At 46.6% G+C, this 12958-nt stretch overlaps 1 protein-coding gene and 1 pseudogene across 2 annotated transcripts in view; one reads left to right on the forward strand and one right to left on the reverse strand.

Annotated features, from left to right (window-relative positions):
* STK24 (serine/threonine kinase 24) overlaps positions 1–12958 on the forward strand; it is a 110129-nt gene that overhangs the window by 82188 nt on the left and 14983 nt on the right. For both annotated transcript variants that reach the window (XM_035003147.1, XM_035003148.1), the window contains exons 3-5: positions 401–457; positions 5933–6041; positions 6345–6502. In XM_035003147.1, coding sequence (XP_034859038.1) covers positions 401–457; positions 5933–6041; positions 6345–6502 — 324 coding nt within the window. The remainder of the gene's footprint in view (positions 1–400; positions 458–5932; positions 6042–6344; positions 6503–12958) is intronic.
* On the reverse strand, positions 11409–12204 carry LOC118009279 (annotated as a pseudogene).

Below are 12958 nucleotides of genomic sequence, written 5' to 3' on the forward strand. Positions count from 1 at the left end.
GCGGGGGACGATGCCACCCGTGTGTGACCGCTGCTGGCCCGGTGATGGGCTTTGGGGACTGGTTCCCAAACCCAGCTGTTCCTGAGGATCACTGACTGAAGTTTGAAAGGGGAAGGCGCCGCGCCCCCCCACGCCCGGTCCCCCTTCTTCAGAGATTCTGGTTCAACAGGTCCAGAACATGCTGCGTCTGACGGAGGCCGGCACAAGCCGTGAAAGCCCACCGATGTCGTGGTGGCTTTTCCTGCAAGGGACTCACTTGCACACGCTTTTCTTGCTGTTACATATTTGTGAACATTTTCAGTTCCAAAATAACAGTGGGGGAAAAAAAACCCCTGAGATTGTTTAAATTTTTTTCTGGTTTTGTTTTTTAAAAATAATTTCCCTCTTTTTGTTTCTGTAGGACACTAAATTGTGGATAATAATGGAATACCTTGGTGGAGGCTCCGCACTAGATCTTGTAAGTATCCCCCCCCCCCCAATGCCTAAATACGCATCAAAGTTCTTCTCAGTAAATCTTGGTTGTAAAGGTAATTCTGTTTTTATCCACTTGTGTTTCCCTTTTCAGTTGTATGAAAAGGGGACCAAAATATTCCTTATAATATCTGTTTGTAACAATATTACTGAAAATTATAGTTTTCCTTTTTATTTTTAAAGATTTATTTTAGAGAGAAAGCGTGCGCGAATGGGGGGAGGGCAGAGGGAGAGACTCTCCAGCAGACTCCCCACTGAGCGCAGAGCCCTACAGGGGGCTGGATCCCATGACCCTGTGATCATGACCTGAGCCGAAACCAAGAGTTGGACGCTCAACTGACTGAGCCCCCCAGGCGCCGCTAGTTCTACTTTGGAAACCAGTTTTGCTCAAGTTTCCTGGGAAGCCAGTGAATTCATTCATAGAAGCCGTGAAGGATTCTGCCTGTCATCGTCTTACTTAATAACAGTTTGGTAGCTTGCCTTCCAAACTGGTTTTAACTTTTGTGGAACTGAGATCCCATTATTGTTTCCCATTTCAGATAGTAGCTTGGCTTCCAAAATACGCACGTATCCAAAATATGTAACGTAACTAATTAGAATCAGGACTTTTAAAACTTACTTGATTTCAGGAGTAAGATGGGCAGGCAGTGTGTGAATGCAGGGCGGTGTCACCCATCGGAGCCGTGGTCAGGCCAGGCGGGGGTGCGCACTTCTGTTTCTCTTCATGCTGGTGCTTGCGGTGCATTTGATGGTGGAGCTGGGCCCAGCCCGGGGTCTTGTCTCCTACCTGGCTTGGGCCTGTTGTGCCAGTCCACGAGCGAGCTAGTGGAAGGTAGCGAGGGGCTGACCTCAGAGCCACAGTCTATAGCTTGCTGCTCTTGGTAAAACGTGGCTGCATGTTGGCTTCTGGCCAGATGCTTAGAATAACCAGTGAATCATAAGCATTGCTTAAGTTGTCCTAGAAGCACAGTATATGCAGAACAAATTTTTAAAAACTCACACAGTTGTTTAGCAGTTGACGTCTTGTCCCCACGGTGGTTACACAGTGAAATCAGTGTACTCAGCACTCTTTTCCTACCTGTCCTGGAAGGGCTGGCTTTGGGGTCAGTGGTAGTTTCTGGGACAGGCCTCATCTGTCACTTTCGTGTTAGAATGGCCCGGCAGACCATCGTCAGGATGATGGGCCTGCAGTTTTCACTGCTCCTCAGAGTGGTTGCTAGAAGAAGCCCATGTGTTTTAGTGGTTGGAGTCTTAACACAGATTTTATCCACTAAGGAAAGAGTGCCCTTTGGTTAAAAGGAGAGTCCTTTCTCACAGCGGGAGTAGCAGTTAGTAGTTTCTTGGGGGGAAGGTAAACCTCTAAAACCTTACGTATCTCTAAAAGTATTATGTACCCAATTTTAAAATAGCACATACTGTTATAAACCATAAAAGCAATTAGTCAAAGTAGTGTTCAAAGGGAAATTTCAAGGAAAAATTTAATACAGTATCAACAATTGTATTAAAATGAGAAGAGCAACAGAACAGCCGGATAAATTTCGTAACTTGCTTTGCATCTTTTCCATAAATATACACATGACACAAAGAGCTTTTCATTTTTTTTAAAGATTTTTATTTATTTATTTGACAGACACAGTGAGAACAGGGAACACAAGCAGGGGGAGAGGGAGAGGGAGAAGCAGGCTTCCCGCCGAGCAGGGAGCCCGAAGCGGGGCTCGATCCCAGGACCCTGGGATCATGCCCTGAGCCGAAGGCAGACGCTTAACGACTGAACCACCCAGGCGCCCCAAGAGCTTTTCATTTTTGACTGTTTTGGGAAATGCTACAGGAATATAGGAAATAATCTCATTTTGGGTAATTAGATTGACTGTTACCCTGAGTGCATCTCTTCTGTGGCACACATGACGTTGTTTGCCGGGACGCTCTCCTCCAACACTGAGCCCTTCAGAGAAGAAGCTGTAGTCTCTCAGTGCTCTGGTTTATTCATTCTTAATGCCACAGTAATTTATTTAGTGGCAACTGTCGTTGGAGCTTTGAAGTCTGTGAAATTTTAGACATTACGATTGGAAGGAGGTATAGAACTCTCCACTTAAAAAATCTCGTGTGGTATCAGTCCGAGCAAACTGCCATCCACCGTCCACATTAATGGCTCTCCTGATAAGAACCAGGCATCCTTTTTTGGACGTCCCTCATCATTTCATTTTAATTGAGGAGCAAATGGAGACGCTCAGAGGTTGGGTGTCCCAGCTAGCAAATAGAGCTGGACTTTGGACCTCGTTGTGCCCAGCTGCAAAGCCAATGGCCTTCCGTGGCCCCACACTGTCCTTCCCATCCCTCTGACTTCTGACTTCATTGTATCTTTCTTATGTCCCCTTGCTGTTGGCCTGTCCCCAGCCTGCAAAGATGAGGACGCGTTAATAGGAGACAAGAATTATTTTTGAATGTTGAAAACTATTAGGATTATTTTGTGAGAGTCTGTTATTTATAAAACATTTTAAGAATGGGAATATCGTTGCGTATAAAAATTTGTATAACCATGTAACTGAATATATGGATTTGGGGCATTTTTCTGAAAAATTAACCTTGCTTTTATTGAATGTCTCCCCAGTAAGACGCATAGTGCTAATATGTGTACATGTGACTTTGGAGGAGCCCCACGCGTCGGGGCCCACGCAGGGAAAGGTGACCAGGTGTGCCTTGTTCAGAGAGGGCCATGCCATCCCCTCGAGCATGTAGATCTTGCTGGCTCTTTCTTCATCTTTTCCGCTCTAGATTCATCTTTTCTCTTCATGTACTCAGTCACTGACATAGCTTGGGCTACCATGGCAAGTTACAATGGACCGGGGGCTTAACCAACAAACATTTATTTCTCACAGTCCTGGAGGCTGGGAAGTCCAAGGTCAAGGCATGGGCAGATCTGGTGTCTCGTGAGGCTCGTTTCCTGGCTTGTAGGTGGCGTCTTGTATCCTTGCATGAGGGAGAGCAGAGAGCCCCAGAGCGAGCGCCCTGGCCTCTCCTTGATACGGGCACTAATCCTGTTCGTGAGAACTTCACACACATGATCTGATCACCGTCCGGAGGCTCCACCTCCTAAAACCATCACATTGGGTGGTAGGTTTCCAACATTGGCATTTTCGGTGGTGGGGTCGGCACAGCAGTTCAGTCCCTAACAGAATGAAACCTGTCTAAAGTTCCAGTCTGTTCAGAGGTAGTCGGCTGTCTCTCTGTAACCCCTCCGCATTCTTGGCCATAAGCATGTTGAAGTATGGTGTACAGATTTTGTTTTTCGCTTTTTCCCTCTGCATTGTCGTTACCAGGTCTTTTTGCTTAGGCTCTTAGGCAGTGGTTGGATTCCTTGCATTGAATCTTAAGGACACGGTGGCCTGGGACGGGAAGATGGCCACCCTCCTTCAGCCAACATTGCCTTTTGACCACGTCTGGTAGTTAATTTGGAGGGGGGCTTGCTTTTCATTCTGGAATCAAGGTTCCACATGGAGGCCGGCTCCAGGTGGGGATGGGAGACAAAGACAGAATTGCCTGGATATTCTCCGGTGGGAAGTGGGGTGTTGTGGTTGCAGGTAGTAGGGAGCTGTCTGGGTGTGAGAGTGCTTTCTCAGGCCTCTGCCACCGTGCCCTTTGAGGTAGCGGTGGTGTCCATGTCGGAGCTCAGGAGAACTGCAAGCCTGATCCCCTCTTGCCGTTTTATACATTTGGAGGTGGCCCGAGAGAGGAAAGTGACTTTGCCCCAGGGTGAAGATGGTTGGCTTCCAGACCAGCTCGAGAATCCTAGTCTGCAGGATGGCATATAGGTCAATCTTGGGCTCCGCGGATAAGACAGATCAAAGGACACAACTGGAAGGAGTCATTAACTTCCACTTTGGAATTCACATAGATCTGCTTTTTGTGACTCACTGAGGGGCTGTCCCACGCTTGGACTTCGCAGTCCTGCTGTCTGGGCACGGGCCTGCCTCTCTCTGGAGGAAGATAGACTAATGCTGTTACAGAGTGTGTCCCTTGGAGCTTTCTCTTCCTCTTTCCTGGTGTTGGATCCTTTTTGACTTTTAAAAAAAAAATGCAGTTGATACCTTTAACCTGCTATTTGAGCAGCAAAAGATGGGATCTGGCATGAAGAATAGTAATAGACACTATACGTATAGCTTAGTTTTGTTTTAATTTCTACACCCAACGTGGGCTTGAACCCACAACCCCAGGATCGAGTCACATGCTCTTGCGACTGAGCCAGCCAGGCGCCCCCAATATAGCTGAGTTATTAAGAGCCACGAATGTTAGAGTAAAATAGGCGTATATTTTATTTTGAATGCATGCATGTGAGTGTGCTCGATCTGTTGGTGTTTTTTTGTTGTTTGTTTGTTTTGTTTTGTTTTAGTTTGAAAGATAATAATGAATACATTGAAATAATGTTCCTAGGATCCCCATAGAAGCCCTAGAAGGCGCTGTGAGGAAATGCTGGGTTCTGGTTTGAAAGCCACGTGTAAATAATTTCTCAGGTTCTGTCTGCTTCCAGGGTGCCCTGACTTAGGAGTGTAGTAGGGCTTGTGCAGTTGAAGGCTTGGTAACCTAAAACGTGGTGGATTTCAGGTGTGTCTGCTACATGTCAGGCGCTGTTCCAGCCGCTGGAAGTTTCTGCAGTGAACAAGGCAGAAGGAGATCCCCCTGGCACGGAGCCGTATTCTGCTGAGAGGAGAGAGTCCATTAAACTGTGTGTCAGAGGGCGCTAGAAGCAGAAGAAAGCCAGCTGGGGTGGATCGGGAGGCTCGCAGTGAGGATCAGCAGCAGACAGCCAGAGTCGGAAGGATCTGTAGGGACTAGCTCAGTCGGTTCTGCAGGAGAATGCCGGGGATGGCCTTGGCATCTCGCTGAGAAGGAGCCGTGCTCCCTGAAGCGGTCGCTCGATCAGGCGGAGCTGTCTGGCAGACTTCAAACTGAATATGCAACATGGTTTAGCAATGAGATGGCCTGTTGGTTAATGTTAGGCCACGCTGCTCTTGTAGTGTCCCCCGAACAGTGTCTCGGTTGACCCGGGAACAAAGACTTCTGCAAAGTCTTCTTCCCTGCTGCTTTCTTTACTTGGGCAGGGGGGCGTCCTTTCGGGAGGTTTTAATTCTTAGGCAAAATGTCTCTTCGGGACTGAAGAAGTTTTTAGGTTTTAATCTTGACCATGTAACATGTGCCTGTTCTATCATCTCAAACTACTTCTAAGATGATCGTTTAAGGGGCGCTTGGATGACTCAATCGGTTAAGCGTCTGCCTTCGGCTCGGGTCGTGATGTCAGGGTCCTGGGATCGAGCCCCGCATCGGGCTCCCTGCTCAGCAGGAAGCCTGCTTCTCCCTCTCCCTCTCCCCCAGCTCATGTTCTCTCTCTGTGTCTCTCAAATAAATAAATCTTTTTAAAAAATTAATATGACCATTTAAGTAACACTAATCATTCTTTTCTTACTAGTTAGAACCTGGCCCTTTAGATGAGACTCAGATTGCTACCATATTAAGAGAAATACTGAAAGGACTTGATTATTTGCATTCGGAGAAGAAGATTCATAGAGATATTAAAGGTAAGAAAACCTCTTGCTCGTATTCCTCTGAAGTCCTAAGGCTTCGTGTTCATGGGAACGTGCAGTGGAGTTTAGCTGGTACGTCTCTCCTCGAGGGAGGTTCTCCTGCGTGTGTTTGGAGAGAGCCTTCGACATGCCTCGGGTGGGGGTGGCTTTCAGGGGGATCTCCCCAAAAGCGTACCTTTGGTGCCTGCTCTTGTCGAGCACGTGATCTGGCAGGAGGACGCGCGTGTTCCCGGAGCGAGAACGGGTGGAACCACACTGCGAATAACGTCAGGAGGCGTCTCGGGTTTTATTTCACAGCTGCCAATGTTCTGCTCTCTGAGCACGGCGAGGTGAAGCTGGCCGATTTCGGGGTGGCGGGCCAGCTGACGGATACCCAGATAAAAAGGAATACCTTCGTGGGCACCCCTTTCTGGATGGCGCCCGAGGTCATTAAACAGTCAGCCTACGACTCAAAGGTAAGACCTGGCTCTTCACGTCCGCTGGCTCTAGGGGCTTGTCCTCTTTTGCTTCATCCTTACAGCTTTTCCAGTGCAGTGAAGCGAGTTCCTTGAAGTAGGACATAACGGCAGTTCTCTCAGACCTTGGTTAAAAACAGGCTTCAGCTCTCCCTGCTGCATCATTTAATGTCCTTTATCTATCCAGCCCACAGTTGATGAGGTTTTTAGCTTAAACACTGTGTGCCTGATGGTGATGGGCAACACTGGGAAGGAGCACATTGGGAGGTGGGTGTGGAGGAACAGAGGACCACGGTGGCCAGACAGGAACGGGTTCGGGCCTGCTGAGACGTCTAGGTGGAGGCACGTGGGCGTGTGGGTCCGCAGAGAGGGGTGGGAGGTTGTCCCCTGTAGAGGTGGTGCTCGGAGCCTGAGTGGTGTGGATGACGGAAGGGGACCCTGGGCAGAACTCTGAGCAATATTTCGGGGACAGGCAGAGAAAGAGGGTCCCACAAAAGAAGTGGCGAGTCCACAAAAATATAAGACCAGAATCTGGAAAGAATATGCTTTTATTGATTGCCAGATTGTTCCTCTCATTATTTTTAAATCTCAGGATCGTTATTCTGAGAGGCTCCTTCCCAACATGAGGCAAACCATAATTCCTCTTTTCTACTGTTTTTACCTGTCATACATTGTACTCTCCCAATTTTTCCTGGGTTCTCTTTTCCCCGGTGCCTTCACCTTTTTTTGTCTTTGTCCTTGTCTTCGTCGTCGTCGTCTTTGTTTTTTTTTTTTTTTTAAGATTTATTTATTAGAGATTTTATTTATTTGAGAGAGACAGATAGTGACAGAGAGCGCACAGGTGGGGAGGAGAGGGAGAAGCAGACTCCCCGCTGAGCAGGGACATGGGGCTCCATCCCAGGACCCTGGGATCATGACCTGAGCCGAAGGCAGACGCTTAACTGACTGAGCCACCCAGGCGCCCCTGATTCATTTATTTATTTATTTATTTAGAGCACACAGCACACTCTCGCACTCAGGAACAGGGGGCGGAGAGACGGGGAGAGAATCCTCAAGCAGACTTCCTGCTGAGCATGGAGCCCTGTTTGGGGCTCGGTCTCATGACCCTGAGATCGTGACCTGAGCTGAAACCAAGAGTCGGACACTCAACCAAGTGAGCCACCCAGGTGCCCCCTTCAGCTTCTTAAACTAATTAGTATAGACTAAAAAACCTAGGGACCCTGCCTCAGGAATCTCTGACTTAACTCCCCTCTCCCCGCAGACTGCTCATTCTCAGATTGTACCCAGAGTAATCTTCACACGGTCCACAGAGAATTGGCTCTTCTGAACCAGCGGTTTCTAGGCAAACAAATATTGAACTCACATACATTTACAAGCCAGGTGGTGTTTCCTCTTTCTAAAGGGGAATCTTCTCCGTCTGCAGTACCCTTCCCACCTCGTGAAGCACAGCACCTGGAGCACGGAGTAGCCTTGCCTCCAGCCCCCAGGGCGCCATTGTGGGTCCGCAGCTGTTGAACGAGCCCATGTGGTACCAGAGTCGCCGGCGTCCCTGTGCTAACGTGGCAGAGACGGACCTGGCTCTCTCACTTTTGAGTTGTCGTGGCGGCCGTGACTGCCCTCGTCCTCCCCATGGCCTTGGTGGCCGTGGCCCGAAGGTGACTGTTGAGTTCTCAGCCCCCAGTGCGATAGAGCTGTGCAGTCTTCATTTGCTTGTTGCTTGTTTAGCGTGCTGCCCTGTGTGAGGGGTCATCTCCAGAACAATCTCTGCAGCCACTTCTGTTGGGGTGCTATCATTTTAGGACTTGACAGGAACTTTTGTGTTCAGTCCTTTCTCTTTATTTTAGGCTGAGGCCCGTTTATCAGAGTTTGTAGATTGAGATTTTGGAAGGCACTAGAATCCACATTTCTGAACTCCTCTGATGACCTTGCACTGATTACTCTCCTCTCTTCCTAGTAAATGAGCTGCTCAGCCACGGTGCTTGTGAATCCGGATTCAGATCTTCTATTTTCAGGATTAAACGGCTCACTTGATAGCTCACTTGACCTTCCCCTTCCCGTCCGTCTTCCTCCTTGGGGGCTGCTCTGGATGTTTGCCCAAGATGTGGCCTCTAGCAGGGGAGATTTTCCTGCATCGTAAGGCTTGGCCACCTTTTCCCCTGGAGTTTTGTCAAGATCAGAACACTCGAATCCTATCAGTAGGTGTTGCAGTGTTTTTCTTAGGTAGATTTAAAGGCGCTCTCTCCAGCTCAGGGGGTGCACACTTGGTCGGGGAGCGTGAAAAGGTATGCCACTCTTCTCACTGACCTTTAACTATACCTCTTTCTCTGGCCTACGTCAAAAGCTAAATCTTTCACTTGCCCGGGTCACATTCAACACCTCTTAACTGGAAATCATGTGCAAAAATTATGTTGATGTGAAGTTTGCTTCCCAGGTTTGTTGACCCAGGTGGTGTGGAAAGTGCAGATAAGGCTGATGTCTACGTCTGAGTCTGGGGCCTTGGGGATGAAGTGACATTAGTTCCCTGCCATTAGGTGTGGCTCTGGGCTAGCAGCTTTTGTCACAAAGGGACTGTTTCTGCATTTGCTTTGTGGATATCCTTCTAGTGCATGCCTCCCTTCTCAGAGGCTTGCCTGGCAGGGCCGTAGGTGCTCTTGGAGGGGGGGCATTGTGGTTACTGTGGTCTCCTGATACACAAATGTATTTGGCTTCTTTCCAGTTGCCCTTTCCATTCTTTTCCTTAGGTGTCCATCCAGACATTTGCCCCATTAGTCTTTGCATTCCATTAAGATTCTTTTACCATTGTTAGGACCCCTTGCTCCCATCATACTCATTTTTGGTACACTCACTGATTTTCAAAGGAAGGTCAGGTTGGCGTAAGGCTAGAATGCCCCTGCCTCACTAGCATCCTCATCTTACTGAACCAAAGGGAATGTAAGCCTTAGTTTTATGTACGTCTAGAACCTTGTTTAATGAAATGACCTCTTAAAGCAGTATCTTTGACCCCTTGTCATTTGTCCAGACTCCTTAGGTGTCCTGAAGTGTTTGTACATAAAGGGCATCTTACGTTGGTCTCAGTTCTTCATCTAAACACAGCATTACTAGATCATGATTGTCCCTATGTCTTTTTTTTTTTAAGATTTTATTTATTTATTTGACAGAGAGAGAGACAGCAAGAGCAGGAACACAAGCAGGGGGAGTGGGAGAGGGAGAAGCAGGCTTCCCGTCGAGCAGGGAGCCCAATGTGGGACTCGATCCCAGGACCCTGGGATCATGACCTGAGCCGAAGGCAGACGCTTAACGACTGAGCCACCCAGGCACCCTGATTGTCCATATGTCTTAAGAGCCTTCATTATTACTATTATTTTTAAGGTGAAGCAGGATAGTTTGGTTTATTTGAAGAAGTCTTGAGACTTTGAAGATGGTGCCACGGGAGATAACTGCTCTCCCACAAAGGAGCGTTTGCATTCCACACCTGAGCAGGGTCTTGGCTGAAGATTGTTAATCTTTCCCCCCCGCTCTTCTTTCTTTGCAAGGTTATTACGATGGTGTGTTAGCAAATGGATTGGAATTGTCCCTGTTCGGTGTCTGTTTCTCTGTATTCATGCATTTGGTTATTGCTGTAGTTGGGCCTGATGCCCAGTGATTTACATCTTCAGTGAGTGATCGCAGTACTGGGTTGCTCTAGCAGGGAGCGGGGAGGGCAGGGGAGCTCAGTGCGGAATGTCAGAGCAAGCTGGGGAAGGCTGCACGGCCATAGGGCTTTGCAGTTTGCGGCCCCTCCAAGATGAGGGAGGCATGGATGTTCAGACCCCAGCCTGGTGTGGGAATGCAGTGACATTTGTATTTGGATTGTGGATTGTGGTGAAGAACGTGGAAGGAGATGAGGCCAGAGAAATTGACTTGCCTGGGGACTCAAATACCCCGTAGACACTGAGAAGCCGGTGTCAGTGTTCTCTTGTAAATAACTTTTTTCCCTTTTTTGGTCTCAAAAGCAGTACATACTCTTTAATCTGGAGAATGCTGGAAAAAAGGAGATAAAAAAAGAAAAACATCTGTAGACCTACCACCCCAGCACAGGCTAAGTTATTTTGGTGTCCAGTCATCTCTGAAATAACTGTTTGCAGTCTAAACCATGGTGAAAAATGGAAATAGGTGATATGTTGATGGAAAAAAATGAGATTATTAAAGATAAATGAAGACCGGCGGTAGTAGCCTGCCAATTTTTGGAATCTGTGTGGTTAGCCTGTCCACGGCAGCCTGTGACTGGCCTCCCTGTCCCCCGGGCTGGGCCCGCTGCCCACCCCCTCCTCCCACTCCCCCCGGTCCCTGCACAGGATCAGGAATTACCCACAGACCCAGCTGTGAGTGATGAGCCCTGGGGGTTGCAGGCAGGATGTGAGTGGGAAAAACATGCAGCTGAGAGATTAACGGTAGGCTTTATTTTAGCACGTAGTAATGATTGGGACTTTTCTGATCAACCACGTATTGCTATTTAGTGCTGAAATGATATTTATTTATACCTCTGTGTGCTGTGTATAAACGTGTTCTTCAGTACTGCATTTAATTAAATAGTTTCTATCCATTTTGAGCTATGTTCTGACTAGATATAACTGATTTGGGATTCTTGTTCCTTTTCTTTCTTTTTTTTAAAGAAAAGATTTTCTTTTATTAACCATCTGTAACACTTTCATCCAGGTCACTACAGCTTAAAATAGATCACTGCCCTTTCCCAGCTATTTAGTAACTAAGAGCAGTGGATAAAATCTGTACACTAGTTCAGAAAAGTTCACATCCCCGTCAGTTCTGAACATTTGATTCACCAAGCTTAGATTATTTAAAAAAGAAGGATCAGAAATTAAACATCACAAATGAGATTTTTTTTTTGTCACCATTAAATGTCTGAATTTTAAACAGATTCTTGGATTGGTGGTTCATATCCATTGGCTCATTCAACTTGAGCATGGTCTTCCCAGTAGCTTTTCCAGAATTACTTACTGCCTTCACCACGAAGCGCCATGAGCTTTCCTAATTCAAAGTTGGGCTTTTTCAGCATTTTTACTTTTCTAACATAGACATCATGGAGTGGATAAATGGACTGACAATGACAAGCCTTTTCTATGCCTTTTGTGATGCTGTCTGGAATCAATGTATTGACCACTTCTTTCAGGTCATTTGTCTGCACATCTTGGGCCATGATTTCTGTCATCGTTTTCTGAATTTAGCAGACTTGTTGGTGATGAGCATAAGAGGTCTTCTGAGTCTGATTGTTGCATTTTTTAGCAAAACCAACACAAAATAGACAAAGCAAATAACCATCAGTAGTCTTGACATCGACATGAGCTTCGATCATGGTCTGCCTTGTTTTTTGACTGTGGAGCACATTTTGTCACGGATAAGATCCATGCCATGGAAATTAGTTTTTGTCTTGAATGTCCTCAGTAATTAGCTTGAATTTTCCAAATTCACCTTTGTCATTCTGCAGATCAGCAAAGCTCACTTCAAAAACACAACCCTTGGGGAATCGGATGTGACTTTGATTCCTTTGAGTTCCCATGACTAGTGTTTTTCCAGTATTTTTTATGTTGAACATAGCTGGTGCTTTCACGTCATACCAATCTTTTCTTAGAAAATGGATCGACCACTTTCTTCTTGGCTCCCTTTTTGCCACCTTTCCTAAGGCACTGGTTCTTCCCAGCCTCCATGGTGCTGCTCAGGAAGCCAAAAGGCAGGATTCTTGGGTTTTTTTCCCTCCTCCTCCTCTTGATTATAGAGCCTTGACTGTGGTTCCTTTTAGAATATTTTCTGCACGTAAATTTTTTATACCACTTACATCGTGTTGTATCCGCAGATTTGTAGCCAGCTTACTTTTACTTAATAGGATATTGCAAGGATCTAGAATGTTGTCTGTTAGTAGCAAACCCCTCCCCGAGAAGAGTCCCTGATCATCAGTACCAGAGAACTCCATGTTGTCACTTAGGAGCATGCTACTAGAACTGTCCATGTAGGAGAAAAAGTCTGTTTGCAGATGTATATCTATAGTATAGAGATAGAGGATTATATCTCTAACCCTATATAAGGGCGGGTGCCCTTAAAACTTTTGACTTGGGCTTATATTGAAAACCACTGTTTTCTCTCAGTATCTCATTTCATGGTTTTCCCAGATGGCATAAAACACATCTCTTCTTCTACCTCAATTTTAATTGTTTTGGAAAATAACTGCCCTTCCCCCACATAACTTTTATTTTAAAACCTAGACACGTGTTTCCATCTGATGCCATATTTCCTAAGTACAGTAATAGACAAACTCCGTTATATCTGTGATTCTCTACCAATGTCATTGAATATGCGGGATTTCAGTAAATGTGTTAGCGCATCATCATTCTTCTAAGCTTTAGTGGAAGTAATGCTGCAATGGAATATTTTTGGCAGCATACACCATTTTCTAAATCTAAAATT

Source organism: Mirounga leonina, unplaced genomic scaffold (genome assembly GCF_011800145.1).
Source record: "Mirounga leonina isolate KUSES-001 unplaced genomic scaffold, KU_Mleo_1.0 Mir_127, whole genome shotgun sequence".
Lineage (NCBI taxonomy): Eukaryota > Metazoa > Chordata > Mammalia > Carnivora > Phocidae > Mirounga > Mirounga leonina.